General features: G+C 47.7%; 11 protein-coding genes across 11 annotated transcripts; 8 read left to right on the top strand and 3 right to left on the bottom strand.

Moving 5' to 3' along the window:
• The first annotated feature begins 164 nt into the window (after positions 1-164).
• N7479_007784 (putative NADH-ubiquinone oxidoreductase 14 kDa subunit) lies at positions 165-637 on the top strand. Its single transcript, XM_057255478.1, has 2 exons — positions 165-261; positions 376-637. The coding sequence occupies exons 1-2, from the start codon at positions 228-230 to the stop codon at positions 606-608; spliced, it is 267 nt and encodes an 88-aa protein (XP_057109340.1). The 5' UTR covers positions 165-227; the 3' UTR covers positions 609-637.
• A 486-nt stretch (positions 638-1,123) lies between these two features.
• On the top strand, positions 1,124-3,547 carry dscA (ubiquitin-protein ligase dscA; the record flags this gene model as incomplete). The annotated part of the gene is made up of 1 exon (XM_057255477.1): positions 1,124-3,547. One exon carries the CDS (start codon positions 1,124-1,126, stop codon positions 3,545-3,547), a length of 2,424 nt encoding a protein of 807 aa, XP_057109339.1.
• A 366-nt stretch (positions 3,548-3,913) lies between these two features.
• On the bottom strand, positions 3,914-4,720 carry N7479_007782 (glycine decarboxylase subunit H; the record flags this gene model as incomplete). The annotated part of the gene is made up of 3 exons (XM_057255476.1): positions 3,914-4,227; positions 4,368-4,430; positions 4,492-4,720. 3 exons carry the CDS (start codon positions 4,718-4,720, stop codon positions 3,914-3,916), a joined length of 606 nt encoding a protein of 201 aa, XP_057109338.1.
• Positions 4,721-4,951: 231 nt separating this feature from the next.
• N7479_007781 (mitochondrial 37S ribosomal protein bS6m) lies at positions 4,952-5,472 on the top strand (the record flags this gene model as incomplete). The annotated part of the gene is made up of 3 exons (XM_057255475.1): positions 4,952-4,975; positions 5,053-5,084; positions 5,163-5,472. 3 exons carry the CDS (start codon positions 4,952-4,954, stop codon positions 5,470-5,472), a joined length of 366 nt encoding a protein of 121 aa, XP_057109337.1.
• Positions 5,473-6,383: 911 nt separating this feature from the next.
• Positions 6,384-7,554, top strand: N7479_007780 (acyl-CoA thioesterase; the record flags this gene model as incomplete). The annotated part of the gene is made up of 2 exons (XM_057255474.1): positions 6,384-6,644; positions 6,700-7,554. The coding sequence occupies 2 exons, from the start codon at positions 6,384-6,386 to the stop codon at positions 7,552-7,554; spliced, it is 1,116 nt and encodes a 371-aa protein (XP_057109336.1).
• A 299-nt stretch (positions 7,555-7,853) lies between these two features.
• Positions 7,854-9,026, bottom strand: N7479_007779 (PIG-Y family protein; the record flags this gene model as incomplete). Its single annotated transcript, XM_057255473.1, has 1 exon — positions 7,854-9,026. The coding sequence occupies one exon, from the start codon at positions 9,024-9,026 to the stop codon at positions 7,854-7,856; it is 1,173 nt and encodes a 390-aa protein (XP_057109335.1).
• Positions 9,027-11,529: 2,503 nt separating this feature from the next.
• N7479_007778 (uncharacterized protein) lies at positions 11,530-13,281 on the bottom strand (the record flags this gene model as incomplete). The annotated part of the gene is made up of 5 exons (XM_057255472.1): positions 11,530-11,708; positions 11,760-11,892; positions 11,947-12,594; positions 12,646-12,753; positions 12,901-13,281. The coding sequence occupies 5 exons, from the start codon at positions 13,279-13,281 to the stop codon at positions 11,530-11,532; spliced, it is 1,449 nt and encodes a 482-aa protein (XP_057109334.1).
• A 797-nt stretch (positions 13,282-14,078) lies between these two features.
• On the top strand, positions 14,079-15,153 carry N7479_007777 (uncharacterized protein; the record flags this gene model as incomplete). The annotated part of the gene is made up of 3 exons (XM_057255471.1): positions 14,079-14,150; positions 14,206-14,331; positions 14,425-15,153. 3 exons carry the CDS (start codon positions 14,079-14,081, stop codon positions 15,151-15,153), a joined length of 927 nt encoding a protein of 308 aa, XP_057109333.1.
• A 1,989-nt stretch (positions 15,154-17,142) lies between these two features.
• On the top strand, positions 17,143-19,660 carry N7479_007776 (arrestin family protein; the record flags this gene model as incomplete). The annotated part of the gene is made up of 3 exons (XM_057255470.1): positions 17,143-17,797; positions 17,849-18,912; positions 18,974-19,660. 3 exons carry the CDS (start codon positions 17,143-17,145, stop codon positions 19,658-19,660), a joined length of 2,406 nt encoding a protein of 801 aa, XP_057109332.1.
• A 915-nt stretch (positions 19,661-20,575) lies between these two features.
• N7479_007775 (GNAT family N-acetyltransferase) lies at positions 20,576-21,523 on the top strand (the record flags this gene model as incomplete). Its single annotated transcript, XM_057255469.1, has 3 exons — positions 20,576-20,689; positions 20,842-21,402; positions 21,488-21,523. 3 exons carry the CDS (start codon positions 20,576-20,578, stop codon positions 21,521-21,523), a joined length of 711 nt encoding a protein of 236 aa, XP_057109331.1.
• A 905-nt stretch (positions 21,524-22,428) lies between these two features.
• N7479_007774 (uncharacterized protein) lies at positions 22,429-23,034 on the top strand (the record flags this gene model as incomplete). The annotated part of the gene is made up of 1 exon (XM_057255468.1): positions 22,429-23,034. One exon carries the CDS (start codon positions 22,429-22,431, stop codon positions 23,032-23,034), a length of 606 nt encoding a protein of 201 aa, XP_057109330.1.
• Between the last annotated feature and the right edge of the window lie 2,549 nt (positions 23,035-25,583).

Genomic DNA, 25,583 nt, shown 5'->3' with positions numbered 1-25,583 from the left:
CTGTAATCGGACAAATGGTTATTCCGTGATTGGGAACTGCGGCCCGCTGATTTGCTTCAACCTCGTCTCTCCTGTACTATTGCGACGGCAACATCCAACTCTGCCTCCATTTACCCCGGCCACTGTGGTGTTGAATTAACCAATCCACCCATCTGCTGCCTGGACTTTTCTCTCGGATCCCCCTCCGCACTCGAATTACAACCACAACCCCGCGCCCGACCGCGATCATGGTTCACAAAGTACTCTTCTGGAGTGGCTTCGGTACGTGACATCTTCTCCCCCGGCTTTCAATTTATTACAAGACCATGCTTTTTGGTGGCATGTTTGTTTCATTTATTTATATGGCCATTGAAACTAACCGCGTTGATCCCACAGGCATTGCCGTCCGTCTCTGGCAACTCGGTATCGAGATGCGTCCCATCCTCGCCAAGGAATCCCTCTGGGTCTACCCTCTTTTCGCTGGTGTTGGTGGAAGCTTTGGCTACTGGCTCCAGGGCGTTGAGAGCAGACAATTGAAGATGCTTGCACAGCGCCGCGAGGCCATTCTCGAGAAGCGTCGGCGGCGGGATGAGAAGCCTGAGGGTGGTGTCTTGGCTGCTGCATCATAAAGCAAAGAGCTATTATGATTAAGATGGTCATCGTGTATGCGTTTTTCTATTTGTACCAAAATTCAACCGGTTTGATATCAGCATTCGGGTCTTCGCATTTAGTGGACAATTCTTGCCACGGATGCATGGGCATTTCTTATCTTTTTGAACTGTTCTTCAAAACTCTGGATAAGGATAGTCTTCAATTTGTCCATCTCTTTTTAATTTCACGGGGTATAAATCCCGAAGTAGACCGTTTCCAAGGTTGATATCGACCCATCCATCATGCCTGAGGCGTCATGAGTCAGCAAGGAGTGGGTGCCCGGCGGGCAGGCTCCCCGGGGTCGAGTACATCATCAACTCCGCTCCTAGACACTGACTTATACTGCGCTCGTCATTCATTAATTCTTTTCTGTTTGCTCCCTCTGTAAATTAGTCGAGCTCCCCGGTCCTTTTCGGGTCTTTTGTTTCTCTTTATCGCGATGCTTATTGTCTGTCTTTGAGGAAGAGTCCGATGCCGAGACCCCGTGGCATAGATGGATAACCGCGGCTCCTTTTTATTTTTCTTGCTGGTGTTCTACCTTGTCCTCAGTTCCCAATCCCGGCCTCCATTAATCGATGAAGATCGGGCACGGCAACGTGAGCTTGACCATGAGCGACAGATCCTTCGGCTGTTGAATGGGTCAGAATATGGCGAGTTTGATCCGCCTACCAATCGATGGCTTCCTTTCTCGGGATTAAGGGGAAATGACAGCTATGCTTGGGACCTTTTCCCGCAAGTCAAAGGCCTGGCTCGCCACCAGTTACAATCAGCCGTCTCAAATGCCGGATTAGAACCCCCGGATGGTCTAGAAGACCCCACCGTGTCACCTACGTTGAACTTAACAAAGCTCCTGCTTCCAGTATATCGCAACACAACCGGAAAGCTTCGGGGTGACTGGGTTCGGAGGACTGAAGGTGCTGATCGCCGGGTACCTCTGAACACGACGGCCATCGCTGAGGAACATGAATACTTCACCCATGAATTCAGCCACAATATCACGGGCAACATGGGCACCTTTTACTTCGATCTTGAAGAAGGAGGTGGCGAAGAACTTCAGATGGGTGATGGACTTGTAAGAGAGATGCGAGCGAGCTTGACTGTCGAGAGCGAGGACTTCTGGGGCAGTACCTGGTACATTTCGTTGTTTGGTGTACACTTCCCAGACACAGGAAATATCGTTTTGACTACTTCTAGCGAGAAATTTGGCGGGATCTTCTCGTTGCCGCATTTCATGCTATCTTCTGACACTTACAAACTGTCCCATGAGCTTCTTCTCAAGTCGCTGTCGGACACCATCTCGGAGAAGCAAAATCGACACTCAACGCTGTTCCCCTGGTCCTCACTGGTAGGAACAGAGCAGGTAGAGTTCCCTGCGCCTAAATGTGAACATATCATCTACTTGCAGCAGCATCCAGTCATGCTCGGGGATGCCGCTGCTGACCGATTATTATTGGAGCGTATGGAGCAAGAGCTCAGATATCCCATGGGAGCGCCAATCCCAGATCCTCCTCTTATGGTCATGTCTGCCGTTGTCTTTTCGCCGGACTGCGGGTACATACTTCAAACAAAAGGAACCCCCGAGTTCCCTCCTTCTGATTCACTATATGTGACTGGGCCTAAGCATGAAGAGTACAGTAAATATGCAGCTCGTCTCATTTTCGTGGTTTCTGGTGTTTTTGTTGCACAGATCACCCTGCTTCTCCGACAAATCAAAGAGGCTTCGACTCCTTCTACCCGGAGTCGGATCAGCTTCTATACCATCGCACTGATGGCTCTCGGCGATGCATTTGTTTTAACATTCATTGTTTTGGAACTATATGCGGCAGTATCTTTCTTGGTTCTGACCACTGCGTCATTTTTGGCGTTCCTGTCGGTGAGTTATATCGGAATGAAGTTCATGATGGAAATATGGGCAGTGCAAGAGCCAGAAAGAAGAGAGCAAGATCGTCCGCCCAATCAATCAGCTCCAACTACTCGCCCTGGGACTTTGCCTTTGCCTGCCACTGCTCCGGTAGTGCGAGACTCGGGGGCCACCCCAATCATCTTGTCGCCTGACCAAGATCCCCCTGATGATGAGATGGATTCGCCGCCGCCAGCCACCCGAACCACTCCTCCAACTCCAAGGCAAATCCGCAGCGACGTAGGGACAATGTATGCACGATTCTATCTTACGCTATTTGGCATGCTCATCCTGTCAATCTGGGCTTTCCTTCTACCAAGACGCCTCGGCTCGATCTACACCCGTTTCTTGGCAGCAGTCTATCTCTCCTTCTGGGTTCCACAGATCTACCGCAACGTGATGCGAAATTGTCGCAAGGCCCTTCGATGGGACTTTGTTGCCGGCCAGAGTATTCTCCGGCTCTTCCCATTCCTGTACTTTCTCACAGCACGGGGAAATGTGTTGTTTATCCGCCCCGACTACACAAGTGCATTCATCATGACTGGATGGGTGTGGATTCAAGCTTGGATTCTGGTTAGCCAGGACGTTCTCGGGCCACGCTTCTTTGTGCCTCGTGGCTGGGCACCGCACGCGTACGATTATCATCCCATGCTGCGTGATTTATCTCAAGCGGACAATGATCTTGAAGCTAGTGGTGGCATTTTGTCGATCGCATCCCTGCGGGGTGATGAGCGAGATCTCGTCAGTGACTCCAAGGATGACGATAAGCAGCGAAAAGACCGCAAGAAGGCCATATTCGACTGTGCTATTTGCATGCAGGACATCGAGGTGCCTGTCCTTCCTGCGCCTTCTGCCACGGGTGGAAGTAGTGTCGCCGATGGGGCCTCAAGCATCCTAAGTCGCCGGTTGTACATGGTTACTCCTTGTCGCCATATCTTCCATACCGCATGTCTGGAAAGCTGGATGAGACTCCGCCTCCAGTGTCCGATCTGCCGTGAATCTATACCTCCTGTATAGCTTCTGTTGTAATGCTTTTCATACATGATATCACCCTGCTGTATACAGGCCTGCTACATTCCAATCTTGAGACTTGCGTAATCTAGCTCTGAACACACATTCGCCTGGACATATGGACTATGATTTCTTTACAAGGAAATTAAACAAGAGCCATTCACCTATACAGAAATCTTGTTGAACAGTCTATCGATCCCTTTACGGATCAATGAATCTAAACGCTTTGGTTGAAGGAAATCGGTCACCATTGGCCATACATGACAATATGACATCACACCTGAAAAAAAAAAAAAAAAGAAAGGCACCACATCCAGCACAGGCAGGCATTTATAAACCACGAATCATGATTAGTCTTTACACTCCACAAATCTAAGCATCAATAGTCTCTTTGTAGGCAGCCTCATCGAGCAACGCATCAAGCTCAGCAACATCAGCGACCTCAATCTCAGCGATCCACCCCTCACCCTCGGGGCTCTCGTTGATAGTCTTAGCCTTATCCTCAAGGATGCTGTTACCCTTGATGACCTTGCCGGCGACGGGGGAGAGGACATCGGAGGCAGACTTAACAGATTCGACGGCGCCGACGGGCTCGCCAGCGACGATCTCGAGATCTACCTCGGGAAGCTCGACGTAGACGACATCACCCAAAGAGTGGGCGGCGTACTCGGTGATACCGATCTTGGCTGTGAAGAGTGCGTATGAGTTACCTTGCTGCTTCATAAACAGTATACAATGGAAGACCATATACACCCGGCGCGTCGGTTCAATAGGTCGAAGGCAGGTAGGTGTATGGGTCAATTGATCGGGGTGATGGTAAACTAACCAGTCTTGCCGCCTTCAGCCAGCTCAATCCATTCGTGTGACTCTGTGTACTTCTTCAACTGAGCTATAATGGCAAATTGGTGCGCCGTTAGTAAAATGTGGGATAATAGAGCTCCAAGAGGCACGTTTGAGGAATTTTGATGATTCAATGCCGGTCCGAATGTCTTGAACATTGTCCTGTGCAGCTTTTAACAGCATTGGGGGTGCATGGCACTCACAGAGAGGGCTCTGAGAGAAGCTCCTGGTTCCCCGCGGGAAACGGAAAGCAGGCGAAACCTGACAGGCGGAGGTAAGAGGCTTCTGGGCAAGGGCCCGGGAAGCAAAGGGACGGATGGCGCGAGCGACGGAGGACATTACGAAATATAGAAGAAAGGAATTGGAAGCGTAGAAAATGAAATGGAAAGAGGGGAGAGTTTAAGTAGAAGGGAAAGAAGGTGATGCCCTTCTCCGGCGGAGTGGCATTTCCCCGATAACAAAATGCCAAGACTCTGATAAGGAACGCGCTAACCTCGTCGGATTTTGCTGACTTCAAATGGTCAAAGGTTGCCTCATTTCTGTATCTCGTGCGTGCCACCCCTCGATGCCATGTTGTACGAGCTGATTGCCATTGTATGTTTTGGTTTCAATAGAACTATTATATTGACTCTAAAGGATATGTCTGGATTTGCTAACCGTTCTACTAACAGGTCCGCCCGGGCAGCCTCAATGAGGTGCGAGAGTACGTCTGAACAAACACCATTACCGCGGTATCCATCATCCGAAGCTATCAAATGCTAATATACATCACTTACTGTAGAATCGCCCGTAATGCCGGTACCCAAGTCATCCGATCCGGCGGCGTCGTCCGCGGCTACACCAACTGGGGCGCCTTCCGTCTGCCCAGGGTCACCACGAAACATCAGGCCCGATACACCGAAGGTCACCATTTCATCATGCGCTTTGACTCCTCCGGTTCAGTTCAGTCAAACATCCGCCGCACTCTCGGTCTCGATCCGCGTATGATCAACTTCTCGGTGGTCAAGCTTGGCGACAAACTTGAGGAGATTAAGGACATCGAGGGCAAGGTCGAATGGAACAACGTTTCCACCATTACTGAGCAGATCTAGTTGACAAAATTTTTCTGACGAAAATTCGATGGATTGTTGATACCAGATTTAGGAGCGTGGATTTGGATTTCAGCACTTTTCTTTTTGTTCTTTGTATTATTATGGCACAGGCATTGGGAACTGCCACTCGAACCTATCAGCACAATCGGCGCATATTGTACAAAATACCAGTTTGATCTAGAAGTCTATTTTGTGGCTGTTACTACAAACCGTGTTTTCTCCACTCGGTCCTCCATAAAAGATGGCAACGGCGAGCATGACGAACAAACCATGCATCCGATAGAAAGGTTCATTATATCTCCCCTATTTTGATTAATAGAGATTGACATGCCACATCCTCTGATTGCCACAATCACTCGATTTATGGAAACCAGGGGGACCGAGGTGTTCCAGCGTAGATTCATTTCTTTCACCCTATCAATACTAAACGCTAGATTTAAATTAAGTATCATACACCTATATAGGCAGCTATTACAGCATTCCTACAATTATTTTGTTCAAAACTTCTACATTTTAGAACATTCACCTCTATATCGTACGGCTGTACGGAGTACCTACGGAGTAGTTGACTCAAATTGACAAGCCGAGGCACCGGCCGGTCCCGTCTCTTAGTCCGGGGTAAGTACCAATCCCCATACATACATTATCAATCTAACACATCGACTCCCCACAGTACGATCCTACGGGGTTTATATACCAGGAGATTGTGTGTACAAGGCCTGGCTCATTAACCCCACTCTCACCTCCCACAATCGCGGGGAAGATCACGATCGGATCCAGGGGCCGCTATTTTCATCGGACAGATACCATCGGCCCGTACAGTCCACCTTATCGAGAGCAACTGCCTCGCTTGTCTTGCATACTTAGGAAGAAAAGGCCTAGAGTAGAACGCCTCTCATCTCTTTTTCGCTATGCCTCCGCAACGCGGAGTCCCGGACAATGACGGCGAGCTGCCGTCCCTGCATTCTTTTGTTGAATTGATGGCGTTGCAGCGACTCGAAGATATCTTGATCGCGCATCCTGACACCTCTGAGACGGAAAAGATTGAGCGCTTCCGCTCACTAGCAACACCTTACAATCCTGGTCAGGGAACGCGCTCATTCGGCGGACATGTCTATGCCCAATCAGCCTATGCTGCGTCCAAGACTGTCGGTCAGGGATTAGTGATTCACGTGAGATTTTATACACCAATCGCCCCCAAAGAAACTCAAACTGATGTACCAGCAGGATATGACGGGCACATTCATTCTAGGGGGACGGCTCGACACGCCATACGTGTACACCGTGCGACATATCCGCGATGGCTTCATGTACAGCACACGAGCCGTCGACGCACGGCAAGCAGGAAAAATTTGCTTCTCGTGCATATGCTCCTTCAAGCGTGATGAGAAACAGCGTCTCTTCCAGCACCAGCCGACATCAGCGCAAACCCGATACGACTCAATTCTCTCGGCAAAACGGCCAGAAGACCAGCCTCCCAGTCCCAGCGTGGACGCAGAATGGTGGATCGAGGCTGTGCGGCAGGGAAACGTCTCCGAGCCCGAGTTTCCCGGTCTGGACGTTCGTAAGACCGACATGAAGGATTATAACCGCACCGAGGATGTCAAGCAACATCCTGAGAAATATCGCCAGCTAACGCAGTACCGGCTCAAAGGATCGCCAGATGATGATCCTGCTGCAAGTTTGGCACAGATCCGCGAGAGGGAAGCGAACGGGGAATATGATAATTTGTATGCGTGTGCGCATATGTATTCCAGTGATAAGAACTCGCTTCTTCTAATCCCACGCGCGCTGGGGATCACGCATTGGGCTGAGATGGCGAGTCTTACGCTTACGGTCATTGTGCATCAGCATGGGGAGGCTCTGCGGATGGTTGATTGGGAGAGTATTGGCGATAGCGATGTTGGCAGTGTGAGTGAGTTGCCTATGAAGTGGTTTGTGCAGGAGGGCTGGACGCCTCGGGCTGCGGAGAATAGGGCATTGCATGAGAGTCATCTTTGGAGCCCTGATGGGACGTTGCTGGCGACCTCTTTGCAGGATAGCATGTTGCGCTTGAGGAAGTTGAAGGTTGCAAATTTGTGATCCATAAAAGCGCCTCGTAATAGTTTATAGATTAGATATATGGTTGTACAGATGGGGCCATGACAGCAGGATTATTTTCCTATGAATAATTCAAGCAATTTTTATATCTACTTGTCGCCCTGTTTAGAAACTGACATCGTAAAGGTGGTAATATAGCTGTAACATTTGTGCAGCTATTGAATGGTGTTAAGACACACTCTGTCATAAAAAAACGCGGAACCATTGAAAAATATGCCATGTAACGCTCGCAAGAATAAGGGTATTATAATATGATATACGCTAGAACGATGAAAAGGAAATTAAATATCCTCCCCGGATATATTAGCATGCTTGAAGTACTTCATGCCAATCCATGCGACAACAACCCAAACCCAAGACATTACAGCTGTGAGAATGATAAGTGCAGGGTAATACCCGACTATCGGCAAAGTTGGATCATCCTCCAACTCAGGCGGCGCATAGGGCGTCTCCCCCACATCCCAAGCCCAGCTCCAGACCCCAAAGCAGCTCCCAATGCCCACAACAAATACCAGCCACGTCACAACTAGTATAATCCAGCCCCACCATTCGGTCTCGGAGTAGTCCACGTCCACATCGGGACTGCTCTTCATCTCAACTGGGTGTGTGACCAGGGGCGAGGACTTATGTCGGTGGACGGGGAGGTATGCTGCTTCGGGCTGGGGTTGGAGCGAGTAGAAAGAACCTGAGCTGGAGGATGGTGGGGATATGTGCAAACCGGCCGTAGAGCTGATTTTGGGGCTGGTGCCGGTGCCGGCTGCTGTGGGATTTGAATTCGAGTGGAGGCGAGGGAAGGAGATGAGTTCCTCGTCGTCAGTGGCTGGTTCTTGGAGAATGTGCTGTGCAAGGCCCTGGCGCCGGCGACTTATTGAAGGTCGAATGGGTTTCTGGGTATTTGCTGCGCGGAACCAGGCCGGCTGTTGAGCATCGTCGCGGCCGTCGTCGAATGCCTCGCTCTCGCGTGACAAGTATCGTGTAGGCCCATTATCGGAAGGGGTTTGATCTCTTGCTTGTATAGCCGCTTGTAAGTCGGCGGCAGGGAGTCGGCTTGGTTCTGCGCGGAGCGCCTCGAGGGCTTCGGCGGCTTTAGCGGTGGCTCTTTTGTCGCGTGATTCGAGCCTGGTGCCTAGCAATGCAGTTTTGCGGAGGGAGCCACGGCGGCGGCGTGTTCGGTGTTGTGCGAGAGCAGCAGACATTGCCCGGCTGCTGGCTGTTCCTCCTTTGCCTGTGCTCTGCGGCAGACCGGAATGGAGGTCTTCGTCGCCATTGTGTTCCATATCTGGGTGCTGTCGGTCTAGGGAGGTGTGTGCTGCGTGACTCACGCGAAGGAAGGAAAGCCTTGAGAGGAGGGAACCCGAAAGGTTTCGTTTGTGGCCGCTACTTGCGCTGCCCGATCGCGTGCGAGGAGATAGTTCCTGGACCGCCAAGTCCGCGGTTCTCTCGTCATTATCCATTGGTGCGAGTGGAACGGGGAGGACGTCAGTTCGGTCAAGTCTCTTGCATTCGTAAAACTCGGAATCTGTATCCTTTTCTTCGTTGGATATTTTTTGATATTTTTTGTTTTGTAAAGAGAGATGTTACCTGCACAGGGAAGGCCGTACAGAAGTGACGTTGTCGCCTGTAGAATCAGGCATCAGTAGTGTAATCACTGCAACTACGGAGCAGAGTATGTAACTAACTATTTCGATATTGCGATGCCAGCGATGGTGTTAAGCGCTCGAATAATCTTGAATTATGTCTCCAATGCGTATAAAATATCAGAAGCAACGGGCTCGATGTTATAAAAGGATTTATATATTGATTTTATTGTCAAATTCCTTGATAACGTCATTGCTCAATTCGCACTTTCCTTAACTCCGTCTTGGAGCCTCATAGTTTGGACCTTCGCCTTTTTCTCACAATTGGAAACCCTGCTATTATCCTAGATGCAGCTATTGGCCAATGCCGCAAAGGTTTAGAAATCGTGGGAACAATCACACACGATATCTCGCAAGCGACCTCGGGATGAGTACGGCTCAAATCAATTCATCGAAAAGCCTCCTGGAAATGGCGAGACTGGCCAGATAATTGCCCATCACTAATTTGGAAGGGTCACTCAGCCTTCAAGCTTGGCAAAACCCTCCTCCTGCTATGGGCCTGAGCCCGGGGTTTAGTACGTAATATCATGTTCCTTGCCTCATTTGGTTTGGTACTAACACGATATCTAGTCCATAATTTGAACCCTTTCTAGGAACTCGCTCACTTTGGAAATCCTCTCATTCGAGGTGTAGAATTGATGTGTTGCTCCTTGCGATTCACGAACAGCTGCAGGGCGACAAATACCTTGACCATGCGCTAAAGGTCACCCTACAGTTCGAGACGTGCCTAGAGGAGAGGGGGGCAGTTATCTACGAGGCCAAGAGACACCGGTGCATGGGAAAAGCAGATCACAGTCTCTGTCTTGACAAAATCATATAGCCTGTTACTCAGGATACTTTGGGATAAACATGGCGGTAGCAATAGCCGTGGACAAGTTTTGACATACCTTGTGATGAAGTATATTTCAGTGTCCTCTCCGTTTACACTAAGCTCCTGGTTTGAGCCTTGGCCAGTTGTCAGGGTAAGTGCAGAAGAAGAGAAGAGAAATGCTAGGGGTTGAGGGTTTCTACAAAAATAGACCATCGGTGGCACCTGTCATAGATATACTAACAACAAATATCATCTTATAGAGAAAGGCAGGTTTGGTCATATCTTCTATGGTGTCTTTTTGACGTCTCTTTTGACGTCTTTTTTTTCCCTTTTGCCATATCATAACCAGAAGAAGGGTAAACAGTAGAATACTTCAAAGGCACAATTCATATGAAAGCTATCCATCCATGGATATTTAGCTGCCTCATCAGTAAACCCTTCAGCCCTGGCTTTCAGGCAGGGCATAGAGAAGCAGAGAAATGTAAATGGTGAGACCACATGATGTACATTTTCTATCCCATCTTAAACATGCTGTACATCTCATTGTCACACTGCATACATATGCAGCGAGAAAAGGACTGCAGTTTACCAATCAACTAACGCTACAATAAATAATAACTGCCATGAAACCGAGTTGACTTCAAATGCCCCACGGACATAACACAACATGTTCAGTTTCCCCTGCAAACCTTGGGCAGAAAATATCATACAACTCGCTGTCTGCTCTGTACATCATACATGATATATATGTATAAAATAAACAAAGAAAATGCCATCGGCAATGGGTTTAAAGAAATAGAAAGACAGAATGCAGCGAAATAAGATAAAAAAGGCAAATTGGTATCTGGGCTAGAACGCCAGCAAGACAGAGATACTTAGAAAAAAGATCAGTGGTGTCGCGTGCTCCAAGGAAATTCATCACAGCATATACGGATACTCGTGGGGAAGGTGCCCAGACCAATGTGTCAACCGAGAAATCCATGGCAACCCATGAAAAGCATCTTTTGAGTGGAAATGAGTATCGAACAAAGAAAGCAAGCCCAAGAAAAGACAAGCAAACTTGATACAACACATGTACTCGAATGATAAAACAGCTAGAGAAAAGAAACGAACAAGATGGCGGCAGTCCAAATACGCGGGTAAAGAGTAGGGAAGTCGCTTTTATTTGGGGGCGTGACAGAGCCAAAAGTCCAAAGAACCCTTGATCGCGAGGCACGCTTAAAGAAAAAGGGTTAAAAAAAAGGAATCAAAAAAGAAAAACCGAATCAACGTAGTGGCTTGGGGTATGGGGTGCGCAACACACAAATTCCGTTTCAGACAAAAGCAACTTGCTCGCTTGAAAATCCACTCAATTTAAATAAAAGAAAGAAAATATCAACGGGGATGGGGAATTGTAGAAGGGTGCTATGGAAAGAAACACAGAAGGAATGTTAAATAAACTTAGTTCTGTGGGCAAATTCCGGAAGTGTCGCATGTGAGCAGACCGACTGGAGACTGTCACAAACCGAGCTACGCCTGGTAGCCTCCGTTGAAGTTGTTGGACTGGTCCCAGTTGCCGGAAGGGGACATGGGCTGGCCACGGCCATAGCCCCCGGCATTACCTGCCTGGGCGTAGCCCTGGCCAGCCATAGCAGGCCCATTGAAGTTGTTGGATTGTTGATCCCAGCCTCGACCAGCAGGGGCAGGACCTATCCTATCAGTAAGCGAGTGCTGAGAGATAAGATAGAGATTAGGCTTACCTTGATTCATGGGGTTTGCAGGACCACCGTATTGGGGGAAGAAACCGGCAGGACTGTTGTTGAAGGGGGCGGCATTACCCTGCTGGGGAGAGAAGTTGTCAAATTGGCCGGTAGGAGGGCGATCCTTGCCCCACTGCGGCAGTTAGTAAACATAAAGCCGGAAGTCTCAGAATTAGCAATAACTTACACTGCACTTCAGAGGACGGCCATTGACATTGTAGCCATTCAGTTGGCAGATCGCAGAGGCCGCATTTTCATGCGAATCCATTTTCACGAATGCAAAGCCACGATCGGCCTGGAGACGAGTTTCAAGGACATATCCAAAATTCTGGAACAGGGGGACCAAGTCGTTCTGGGTGGTGTAGGGTGTGAGGTTGCCCACGTAGCAAGTAGTCTGCCACTGGGGAGTCTGCTGAGCAACCATATCGTAGCTCTGGATGCCGTGGGTTGGGAAGTGGTGGTGTCCAAAAGGAGTAGTAGGCGTCATACCCATAGCAACCAGGGCCTGCTGCTGCGAGATTGATGGTTGACCCTTCTGGTTGGCCCAGTTGCAGCGGATAGCACGAGAACCGAGCCATTCGCCATCCATCGAGTTGAGGGCCTTGTCTGCCTCTGTGCGATCACGGAACGCAACGAAGCCGTATCCACGGGAGCGACCAGTCTTCATGTCCCACATCACACGTGCTTCGGATACTGAACCGAAAGCAGAGAATGCTTGAGTCAGCACCTCATCGTTGACTTCATTGCTCAAGTCACCGACGAAGATATGGAAGTGGTTAGAAGTATCCTCCTTGCTGGTGCTGTTGGACTGGTATGCCCAGTTGACACGGATTTCCTGAGGCAATTAGACACAGCCACAGAGTACCACGAATAAGAAGAAACCTACCGATTGGTGGATTCGGCGACCATTCAGAGTTTGCATAGCTCTCTCGGCCGCACCTGGGTCATCGAACTCAACGAAACCGTAGTTGTGGCCCTTGGTTGTGAATTGTCCCTGGATTAAAACAGTCAGCTACCGATATTTTATCAAGGACCAAAACAAAGGGCAGTGATATCACAGATAACAGGTCCAGAGATTATTACATGCAATTCAAGGGGGAGGGGGTGCGATATGCAGGGGGTGCCTGTCAGCAGAACTCACATTCTTGTCGGGAATGATTTTCACGCTGACCACGTGGCCAGTGGTCTCAAAGATCTGCTTGAGGATGTCCTCAGTGACCCTCGGATCCAGTCCACCCACATACAGGGCTCTCTTGTTTGGTTCGGGAGCCGCTCGCCGGACATATCCACCAGCACTTGTAGGGGACATCATTGCGACTCCAGACATGGGAGAGGTCATGGCGGTGGGAATCGGATTGGTATTCTGGGGAATTATCACAGGGGGGCGCGGGGGCGGGGGCATGTGGGACTGGTTGCCCTGGCCGTTGCCTTGAGGAGCATCGTACTGTTGGTTTTGACCGACAGCGGGCTGAGGCGCGGGGGGGAGAGAGGAGGGAGTCGAAGCTTGAGCGTTTTCAGCCATTATGATTGCTTTTGAAAAGATACTAATATATCCCAAAGACGATCAGAGGAAGCGAGTGGTGCGGAAGTCGGACTGGGTTAAATGTCAGACTGGGAGGGCCCAGTGTTAGGTGATCTGTCAAATTCGGAATTTGAGACAATGCACAGCGTCGCTGAAAGCCACAATCGCAAATAAGACCGGGAAAATATACGTGGTATAGTAGGCCGCGGGGGACCAGAGTGGAAGAAGTCCAATAATAAAGACCCTAAGATAGGAAACAAAGAGCACCGGGTATAAACAGTGCTGGTAACAGAGACACCGAAATGGAACCTGGGTGGGGTTTGTTTTTTTGGTTTTTTTTGGTTTTGTTTTCGATCAAGCTCCGGTAGAATATTTAGGGAGATGTTTCTGTGGCCTGATAAAGCTGCGGTCGGAGATGGTTTGAAACGATACAAAGCGCGTTGGGAGGTAGAAAGCCCAACAAAAAGAGGCTAAGAAAGCTCAAAGAAAACCAAAGCATGCAGGTCCCTTTACAGGGGAAAGCCAAACAGGAAGGAAAAGAGAAAAGGAAAAAGGGAAGAAAAAAAGAAGTTGAGAATACAGAAGGAAAAAAAGAACTGGAGAACAGCAAAGTAAAGGGAGGGAGTTAACCGCTAGGGGTGGGGGGAGGACACTTTACCCCAATGGGTTTAGCCGCCTTTCGGTACAACATCAATTCTTTACCTTCTCAGCTCTTCTCTCCTTATTACTTATTTCTTCTTGACTTCCAAGGGAGAATTAGATCTGTTTTCACCTATCTTCACAACACTATCTCAATCATGGCAAGCTATACAACTAGTTATTCAAACCCGGACTCACTCACGGAGCTCTCAAGCATAATAGAGCGGACGGTAAGCGCTGGCTCTGGAACATCACTCTTGGCATATAGCCTCTGACACCTTCTAGCTCATTGATACTGGTCGTTTGTTCCGTAAATCTGGCTCCATGCCATCAAGAACCCATCTGCAACGATCTATCCCTTTGTATCATGATAGTTTCCAAAATGCCCTGGATAACCTGTCTGAGCAAATTGTGAGTACAAAATAAATCATCTCAAATAGATTAATATTTGCTTTTTCTCTATCTTTTTTTTTTCTCCTTTTTTCCATTTCTGACGCTCTACAGTTTATCGCGAAAGCCTTTCTGGAAAGGGATTACGAAGCTCTCAAGGCAACTAGCACCGCTCCCCAGCTCATCGAAGATGTGGCAATGAGCGATGTGAACCAACAGGTTGAACCTGAAATTCAATCTCCCCCGGAGAAAGTCGAAATGGACACAGAGCTTGAAACCATGCCTAAATTAGAAGAGGCCGTCTCTGCGAACCAATCAGCTCTGACAGAGATCAAGCCCGACCCTCAATTGGGCGATGATGTAGTTGTCAAAAAAGAAGGTGACAGCAATGCTCCCGATCAATCATTCCCCGGACCCAATGAAGATCTCACTTTTGATTCAGTTCTCAATGACACTGGAGGCACAAACGACTTTGGTCTTAGCTTAGACTTCAATGATGATGACATGGGCAATCAGGCTTTCCTATCGGGGTCAAATTTCACAACTTCTGGCGCTACGGGTGGTGCGGACAGGTTAGGTACAACTCAACCCCTGGGAAATACATCGGATGTTCCTGCTGGTGGTGGTGCATTTGACATGGAGTTACAGAAGACAGAGGGGGATGATGGCAATCTCCTAGGACAGAGCAACTCCGGGGAGGATTTCATGGGGCCCGCTGAATCAAATTTCGACGATTTGTTCATGGACACTGATAATTTTGGGGAGAATGGTGGGGAGTTCAATCAGCTGGAGGGGGACAGCCTGATGAATGTTAATGAGCTGGATGATAATTGGTTCAACTGATGAAAATGAAGGGGGGCTCACACTAGTAGAATCCATACAGTCCAGATAAGAGCAATGGCCAGTGGGGGTTATCCTATGATCTGCATGCGTTCGCATCTGGCACTAGTGGTACTAAGCATAGATCTAATGGATATGCCCTAATTCTGACTGAAAACATAGACTATTGTGAACTGTAGAGATTTTTACTCCAGTTCAAGGCTCCTGATTGGGTATGTTGTGGAGCATGAATACAACATTTACTAGCCAATAGCTCTGATCAAGTGTAGAAGTATGGTTTAATACAGAATACATGTCTTTGAATTAAGAAACAGTATAACTTCTGACACTGAGCCAAGCACAAGAGTACAGGTAGTGAAACCACAGTCTAGGCCCACTACTCCGTAGACAGAAAAGCATGAACCCTTCTGGTGACACGGAGCTCATTCTGCAACAAGGTCATAGCGCCAAACACCCCGTAAATCGGAACCATTTTCTTCTTTTCAATGGCTTTTGGGCAGATACATATTTAATATATTATTCTAAGAGTTCACTAGTATGGAGTATACTAGTGTAGTTTCTCAGCCCGGTGACGTAGGTCAAGATCGGCGCTTGTGGAGAAACCAGGGCAGTACAAAGTACATACAAAGTACAAGACAAGATAAAGCCCGCAGGGCAATCACCGGCAATCACCCCAGAGAGAAGGAGAGCACTGGGGCTCCCCAAAATAGATCTATACGATCTAGTACTATATAGGTGGAGAGTCTAGACAGTTGATGAGGTCATCATCATAGATAGGAATGTCGTCATGTCAATAGTAATGATTTTTAAGGATTTGATGTGCCTACCTACGATGTACAATGTACGGAGTATGGAGTGAGTACAGCACATAGGTGATGGTGACGACCTAGAACTGATCACCATCTTTGTCGGCATCTATCTTCCGACCATTCACATTCTACCTGGTAAATTGTAAACCTTGAAAATCAGGCCATATAAGGCTACTAATTATACTTAGTAGCCTTATATGGAGTATGTAAGTCATAAAGAAGATTGATAGATGAGAAAATGGAAAGGAATTGCAGTTTCAGGTCCGCAGTATTCCATTTATACGGGTTTAGAATCCCTGGAATCTAATATAAAGATGAATGTGTCAAATAAGGCCAAGTAGAAGAGTGCGTAATGTGATTACTAGGCCCCCCGCATTTAACCCTAGTGTCAGTTCTCTCATGATATACTCCGTACCCCAACAGGACATAGCAATTTGCCGTGAAGCCGTTGGCATATACACAACGTACAAAGCAGGCCGTGAGATCCGAGGCTTTTATAACTCTAGACCCTGGAATGTTTCTCCACAAGAAAAATGCCGAACCAAACCCGTCAACCATAAGAGACGTATGTGGCCCGGATCGCCGGATATGAGCCCCAGGGCTCCTCTCTTTTTCCCCGGGGCTTTCTCAATGGTGTTGTCATCGAGTTCGGATTTACTGTTTGGCACTTCTTCTTTGGCTTTTTATGTCCTTTTTCCCGTGGATCAAGGTTCCTTTTAGTTTAAGTAGTTCGCTCTTCTAACTATATTCATCTTTTTTTAAATCACCTGCGACGCCACATTACGCCTTGCCAGCGGAGTCAAGCCATAGAGATCAAGGAAAAAGGAAAAGGAAAAAAATAGGAACCACAATTCCGTCCCTTGGCAGCCAATCCTACACGTCGAAATAGGGATCTGCATAATGATCAGAGTGGACTTATGAAGTTAACATCCCCGAGAATTCCATCTTCCCTACAGTTCTCCTTGCATGAATTCAAGGGATCAGAAATTGTGCATGATTAAAGATAGGTATGTTGATTGTTGAGTCTGTCCTACACATTCCCTACACATTGTATTTCCTTTGTTGTTGGACTGTTGGACTGTTGGACCATTTGAGTCTTGACTTTACCCCAAGGCGACACATATATCCAAGTGGTATATACAATACAACTTGGGAACTTCTTCAGAATGTTTAATGGACGAATATGATCATGATGGGTGCTAATATCTTCCCTCTGCCAGCGCAGTTATCTTCGCGGTCGGCCTTTAGCAACCCCACCCCGCACTCGGAGTTCACAGGACCTCCGTCGTTAGGAGTATCAATTTCCAATCTCATCACACGGTCGGCTCGTACGTTGTGTAGTGAAAACTACTCGAAACGGACTTATCGGGACTCAATCTTCAAAAAGCTGGCGGGTCCACGTGAAAACGCAAAGCGATTCCTTCGCTTGCGGTCGTCTGGAGTTCAGTCACCTTTGCAACGTACAAGTGTACGACCAGTCTCGGAGATTATATTGTCGCCGACATCGGTCGACCTGGAGGACGAGATGCGATCCGATTCCTCATCTACTGAGGTGCTGCCTCACCCAGTCCCTGAACGCTACACTGAGACTGTCGATTCTACCACTCCATTTACTCCATTGCGAAATGAGAAGATTGTAGCCACTGGCAGTGGCATTTCTGTTGGTATTGCTCTCACAGAGCCCGTGTTATACTTGCAGGGCTATGATCAGCAGGACCCAAGCAGTAAAAAGTCCGCAATTCTGCGGGGACAAATGCATTTGAAGGTTACCAAATGTGTCAAGATCAAGAAGATCTCGGTCTGCTTCCGCGGCCATGCTCAGACTGATTGGCCGGATGGTATGAATCTACATCCAAATTATACTTAAAACATGAGCTGACATTGTTCAGGTATCCCCCCTAAGAAGGTCCACTTCCATGACAAGAAGGATCTCTTCACGCATGGTGTGGTCTATTTCAATCACGGCGACACTGCACTCATGCAGAATGACTATGGTGCGCATTATTACCAGCATGCCAAACCGATATCATCTGTACCGGGAAAGGAGGGAGTGACGATGACAACTCGAGAACTATTTTCAAATCGCAATTCTGCCGCCTCACTTGCCCTACCAACCTCCCGAGAAGCCAAACGTCTTTCTCTACAGGGCAACCGTGGACATTCGCGCAGCTTCAGCAAGAACGAACCTCCGACTACTCAACCCCAACCCCAGCGAAATTACCGCATGTTCCCTGTAGGCGATTATTTATACAGCTTCGAGTTCCCAATTGATGGGTCATTACCAGAGACGATCAAAACGGATCTGGGGTCTGTGAGGTATGATCTGGAAGCAATGGTGGAACGATCAGGCGCATTCCGACCCAATCTCCTCGGCGCCATGGAAGTCCCTGTGATTCGTACCCCTGCCGAGGGTTCACTGGAGCAAGTTGAGCCGATTGCGATTTCACGGAACTGGGAAGACCAGCTTCACTACGACATCGTCATCTCGGGGAAGTCCTTCCCTCTGGGCTCACAGATCCCGATTGCGTTCAAGTTGACCCCACTAGCTAAGGTAGAGTGTCACCGAATCAAGGTCTATGTGACGGAGAATATCCAGCATTGGACGGCAGACAAGAGCGTGCACCGGTTGCAACCAGCGAAGAAGGTGTTACTTTTTGAAAAACGAGCAGACTCGCCCAGTGTGAGCACGTATCCGGGCAGCTCCATGCGTGTTACTGCAGGCGGCGGCATCGACTGGGACCAACGCGCTGCTGCCGCAATGGGGCAGGAGGTTGTGGATAGGAATCGAACGAATCTGCTAGGCAACTTGGCTAATGATTCTGGTGTGGGTCCAACTGAGATGGAATTCAACGTGCAACTGCCAAGTTGCCACGAAATGAAGGGCCGGGACGAGGGTCAGCGGTTGCATTTTGATACCACATATGAGAACATCCAGATCAACCACTGGATCAAAGTATGTCAAGCATCTTTCCCCTCTTTCTTCATAACATAATGATACTGACCGGTCCATGCAGATTGTCCTCCGTCTATCCAAGATCGACGAAAGAGACCCCACAAAACGAAGACACTTCGAAATCTCTATAGACTCGCCATTCCACATCCTCTCCTGCAAGGCCACTCATGCCAACATCTACCTACCAGCCTACACAACCCCAGCCGAAGAACCCGTCCCTCCAGCGCAAGAATTCGAATGCGGATGCCCCGGCGCGCCCCTCGCACCCCGAGAGCAAGTCATCGCCCCAGCGACATCCGATCGTGAAGACAGCAACTCTGTACAAGGTACTGTCTCCCGCCGTGGCTCAACAGGCCACAACTTCTCCCGCAGTTTCACCAATGACTCCGGTGGCCTCGCTCGGCCGCCACAAGCACACCTCGCATCGCCCCCACACGACCGCAACCTGCCCGTTCCACCTCGCCCAATGCATCTGCTCCGTGCGCCGTCCTACGCACCCCCTGCTTTCGAGGATGTCCCTCCCGCGCCACCACTTGTCACCCCGCCTCCAGAATATGACACTATCGTCGGGGACGACCGGGAGGCCGTTCTCGAGGATTATTTCTCCCGTTTATCGTTCTACGAAGAAAACGAAGACGATGACCGCGGTCGTGGCCGCGTCGATGTACCCCTCACGCCAGGTGGACGCGTCAACCGCAGCATGGATGTGCCTCGCGAATGGGTGCGACTCGAAGACTATTTCCAGTAATATCGCCTCTTTTATGTCCTTTTTTTTTTATTATAAAAAAGCTGTCACGAGTTTGAATCATGAATTTACGCTATTGTTCATATCGGGATTGGTGTCGGGCACATGTTTTCCAGCGATGCTATCCATCTTCAAGATCTGAGTCTGGCTCTTCTTTTCCTTCTCTCTTCTCTTTGGGGTTATATTTGGAATAATTTTATTTCTATTCAATAGCACTTTGTTTATGATTTATGCAGGACTGGTATGATTGTTGATACTGGGCTTTGTTTTTACTGCGTTGGCCGGGGACAAAAGGCGAAATGGGTTATTCGGGCATCTTTTATGGACACATGTAGTAGACTGAACTATGATCATCAAGTATCAGAACTATGCAGAAATACCGAACTACATATCTTAAAAACCGCCCACCTGGGCACCTGGGCAGCCCCAGGTGAACCTTGGAAGATAAGAACTGATGTGTCAGCGATAAGACCCCCCAGGCCGGCAGCCTTCCAGGGAACGCATCCAACTGTCTTGCCCGGTTTAGCTCTCCCCACATTCGTCTGGTTCTCCAACTTTCACGGCTTTTTCTTCTTTTTTTCAATTGCTTCTTCCATTTACGTACTTACGCGCCTTTCCTAAATCGTTACCCCTCAAGAACTACAGAATTAGGTCCTACAGGGTCCATTAGCGTACTTCGGGACTTTTGAGACGGACTACGCCGATTGGCTTACGCTTAGTGGCATAGGTGAGTTAGCATATAAATTATAGATGGACTGAAAACAAGCAACGAACAATTCTGACTACTTTCAGTGAACAAAAAGTGACTCTGGTCCATCCTCGACAACCGCTTTCTTCAATTCCCCGGCATAGCGGGGGCGTAGGACATCTGATCCTTTCATCTAGAGATTTACCCACCGTATACTCTAAACTACCATTATGGCTGTTGAAGTCGTCCCTCTCACTGAGGCAGATATCCCTGGGGCCATTGAAGTAATTCAGCAGGCATTTGCAGACGATCCCTATTTCAAATGGGTCTTCGATTCATCTCAGGTACGTCGTATGTTGAGAGACAGCTACCGAAAAAGAAAAATAAGAAACCGTACACCCACCTACTCCTAATCACAAGACTAACATACATCTCACTCGTGACGCGGTCAATTTGACCAGCGGTTACGTCTGCTGAGAGATAACTCCACGTATAGTTCAACAAGCAAAGAAACTACGATTCCCTCGCAGCACGCTGCCATTGGGGAATCAAGAATGCATTATTCCACGTTGCAAAGGAAACTCAAGACTCAAAATCCAAATCCGACAGCACCACACTAGGCTCAACCCCAGTCCTCGGCGTCTCCTGCTGGCTGGCGCCCCAACCATCCGCGCAACCAGAGAGCTGGTACTCCTGGTTCCAATCATGGACTCTATCTTTCAGCCAGATGCTCAACAACATCCGGTACCTTGGCCATGGCGGGCTGCGCACGAACAGGTACTGGATCTGGAAACAGCGGCAAGCTGAGGCGCAGGCTGCTATCTGGGATGATCCGCGCGGGTACTATTTCTGTAATATTGTTGCTGTTAGCCCTGAGGCGCAGGGGATGGGTGTTGGGAGGTTGTTGTTCGAGACTGTTACAAAAATAGCAGATGATGAGGGAGTCAAGTGTTATCTCGAGAGCTCGAAGAGCATACCCAATGTGGCGATTTATGAGCGTATGGGCTTTCACATGAGTAAGGAGATGGAATGTCGGGATGGGGTGGATGCTTGCATGGTATGTACATTGGACTTGTTTTGGTGTTTGGTCCCGGGGGTGGACCTCGTTCGTTTGGGTTGTTGCTGACTTTGATTGTTGGTAGTTGTACTGCATGGTCCGGGATCCGAGGAAGGAGTGATTCATTCTGTTGCTTTTGCTTTTGTTTTTGCTATTATGGCTTGGCTTGGATGTTTGGGTCATATTATGATTTTTCGCCCATGTCCGAGTTGGGAGTATGTCATGGATCCGTTCACAACGAGATTCGAATAAATATGAACTGATGTCCTTTAATTTAAGGGTTCCACATATATACGGAGTAGCAAGGGACTAAATCTTTCCTAGTAATCTTAACTCCGGCCCCGTTGCAAACCAACCCAACGATTCGATCCACCCATCTCCCAATCCACAAACGGGGCAAGATAGCTCGAATCTAATCGAATCTTATATTTGCAATGGGGTACTAGATCGATCTACGGGAGGCACATCCGCACTAGTACATCCGTTTGCAACGATCAAACCCGGAGAATGATCTATCAACCTTTCAATCGGATATTTCCCTACGCTAGGATGCCTGCATGCTGATCTGTTTAAATTTCTGTACCTAGACAATTGGGGCAGTAGTCTCTGAATCCAAAATTTAAGCTTATCCAATCATATTCATGTTAATATGCCGAAATTCTAACGGCCTGGTTTTTCGGGAAATATGTGATCCTCCCAGGTTCGGGGTGGTGTTTCAGACCCAGTCTAGTTTGAATATTGCCCTGACTGGTCCGATTCTTGCTCATTGGAAGTTCGTTCATTGTATCAAGGCTCGTGCGTTGATGGAGGACATATATATATATATATATATCTGAGGGTTGGAAGGGACTGATATGTTTGAAGAACATTGGATCTCCAGTTGAGGATTTGAGCACTACGCTTCTGGATAATTCGGATCAATCATTATCTTGACTATTTGTTTGAGCTGTGCGTACTTCTTATGGGGCATTCCAGACACTGGACATGCTAACTTTCCTTTGAGTGTGTATTGCTTTAATCATCACCATGTTTCTCCTTCTGGTACGAAAGCTATGTATCCGACGACGAAGATCGGACACGGAAAAATCCCCCGCTTCCTCAACTACGTCTCAAGAGCTTGAATTCCAAGAGAAAGAACCGCATCTACCCAACACCACCATGACCACTACACGACAACGCGACGAAACAGAACATATCGTCAATCAATCAGCCGCCCTTGCAGCTACCGTGAGCAATACATCAGCCAGGAGTGCCACATCATCGGTTGCCGCCCTTATAGCAGAGCCCAAATCAGCAGCACCAAAATATAAACCAGAACAGCCAGAAGAAGAAGAAGAATCATTCTACCATCTTCGCAGTCTGATAACAGTCTCCTGCTTGCCACAGCATATGTCAGCCCATACACGAACACCCTCGGCCTCAACACTAGGATCTAAATCAGGGAAACGCAAAAGTCAAATCTTTGATCGGAAGAGAGCGTCATCGATTCTGAGTTTACATCTTGGTGATCTACCGAGTTTACCGTTTCCCTCGAGAGGGAAAGTCTCGTGCAAGCGTTGCCCGAGGTATAGCCCTCTTCCTCCACCGTTTGTGCAGAAGAGACTTGCTATTCGGCCCGAAGTACGTTTTTAGGGGCTGGGTAAACCGTGGATTATTCGGGCTGTTTTGCATGCAAGTTGGGTTTTTGTTTTCTTTGTGCTCTTGTTCTATAATATCCAAGGTGGAGGTATTGTCTATCATCTCATATTCATGTACTTCTATTGGCTTGCTTATTTTAATATTATTATCAATCCCTGGCTATACATGGAAGAGTCGTCTGTACGTTTTATACTTCTATCACCTCCAGGCCTATATTGTATATCGGAGTGATATCTCGAATATAATGCCCTTACTAGTATTACTTTGAGCCAAATATATCAGATAACAAAGACATACTGTTCATGGCAGAGACGGGATAAGCGGCCAGCTATCCTTGTTACTGTATACCTCGGTATCGATGACGATCTACAGCATAGATGTATTTATGCAATTTACGATATAGTACACCCTGTAGTCTTGCAATCTATAGTTCACCTACACATATCGTCCATAGCACAACCTTGGAACTCTACTTATTCGTTTATCGTGGCTTACTAAAGGAGAAGTAATATGATTTCTAAGCAGGTCATCTGCCCGCGGACAGGCTATCCCGGCAGCCGTTAAGCTTCGGAGCATATCTGCTCACGCTAAGACATAAAACATATGACATACCCGCACGCACCTTGAAGCCCCTGCATAAACCGAAGCCGAACCCCACTCTCGAGCTAACTCGTCAAACGGGAGCAGATCGTCGGGCTGTGGACACTAACGGCTCGGTATTCATCTCCAAGCAATAACGCCCCGGCATTTATCTAGGGTCATGGGATCTTTATATTGTACTTGGCGTAGCGGATAAGTGTAAGAAACATTCTCGGCACTTGACGATACAATATAGATATGTACTCCAGTTATATATGTGACAACATGATTGGTTGTCTATGAAGCTTGTCGAATGGGAATCATTCTAGCTGTAACATTTTTTTATATGCTCTAGGAATTAGGAAATTATTTATGCACTAGACTGGTGCAAATCGTCCACTTTGTATCAGACAATATAGATGTAAATGTGAATTGGGATGAAAGTAACCTCGAGGTTCACACTATCTATGTATGATACACGTAATTCTGATCAATTTTGACACAATTGGATCTACAGACTTCACATCATCTGCTGTTTTATATTTGTGATGTAGTATATAATGTTGCAGCACAAAGTAGACGGGCTCATCTCCGTGGTAGACCAGACAATTGATCAGTGATATTCGGGCTCGGCAGCGGCAAAACCTGAAACGAGACGTTTCAGCTAGTTCAGATTGGTAGAAGTGCCGTGATTTGTTCCCACTGCCGATCTCTTTGTTCTATTATCGATATCGAGGTTACGTATATCGGCACGACCCTCCTGGTAGGGGTGGGTATGTAACCGGTTGTGGCTTCGGGACTCCACCCTGAAACCCGATTTGCGCACAAGCTGTTATCAATGCCGATATTGCTTTTTTAGGGGGATTGTGTCTGTTCGATTGAGCTATGTTTCTTTTGGATGAAGTTGATATTAAGGCTCACAAAGTTTATATGGGCATGTTTCTTGTTCATAGTATAAAACGTATAGAGTGAAAACATGTGCGTGAATTAAGACTGGAGAATCAGGGAAATGGTGTTCGGACGATCAATTGTTACCCACTTGACCCCCTTCAAGGCTCTTGGATTTCGTTTGCCGAGACACTACTTTGTATACATATGCACGAGACCTAGTCTAACAATGCAATTATAAAACTAGAAATAAGATCAAGAAAAGATCAGTCCCGTAGGGATTTAGATTAAATAAAAATTTTGAAATGAAACGTGCCAATTAAAAGTATCCGGCGATAACGTATGACCCGTTATATCGACGAATCGCATGGTTTCCAGCCCAACTGAGTTCGTCGCCACGATATCCGGTAAAACGGGAACAAATGAAGTAGGAACAAGTATGCGCAACTTGTTTAGTTATCCTAGTTAGTTTATTAAAACTCAAGTATACCAAGTCAACAGGTTTTCTAGAGGCCAGCCATGTCTAAAGGAGTAATCCTTTCCGGACAATGAGATCCCGAAGGATGAGACCCCCTGTCGGTGGCTCAATCGTGGAAATTATTGATATGTCGGCAGTATCACAATTGCTATCAAGTTCCGAGCATCAGCCTCGTCCGTGGCTTTCCGCACCGCGGTTGGACTTCAGGCTATGGGTATCAATTGATATTTATGAGCATGTGAAAAAAAAAAAAAAAAAAAAAAAAACGCCACGTTAGCAGAAAGGGTTTGAGCATAGGCTAGATATATTAGTCTATGCATAATATACATATGTAATAAGGAACCATAATATAAATCACCGTAGGCCCGGGAACTTAAAAAACATCCGAGAAAAGAAGAAAACCCCCATGGGAAATATGTGCAAACCACCATAGATCATCATCCGTGCCACTTTCCCGATTCGGCCGTCGACATGGTTTCCGATAATCTTCAGTGGGCATAACAAGACTTGGCTTTCGGTAAATGTACAAAGTATGTTGTAGTCCCGGTATATATATTAATATCACAGCCTATAATTTCATGGATTTGATACAGTTTCC

Source organism: Penicillium vulpinum, assembly GCF_028829585.1.
Source record: "Penicillium vulpinum strain IBT 29486 chromosome Unknown utg000003l_segment0_segment0, whole genome shotgun sequence".
Lineage (NCBI taxonomy): Eukaryota > Fungi > Ascomycota > Eurotiomycetes > Eurotiales > Aspergillaceae > Penicillium > Penicillium vulpinum.
The sequence above is the reverse complement of the archived record's forward strand: the minus strand, read 5'-3'. Positions and strand labels throughout refer to the sequence as shown.

Coding starts and splice junctions, on each gene's coding strand:
- N7479_007784 (XM_057255478.1), top strand. CDS start 228: ATGGTTCACAAAGTACTCTTCTGGAGTGGCTTCG. Junction 262..375: donor ACTCTTCTGGAGTGGCTTCG/GTACGTGACATC, acceptor TTGATCCCACAG/GCATTGCCGTCCGTCTCTGG.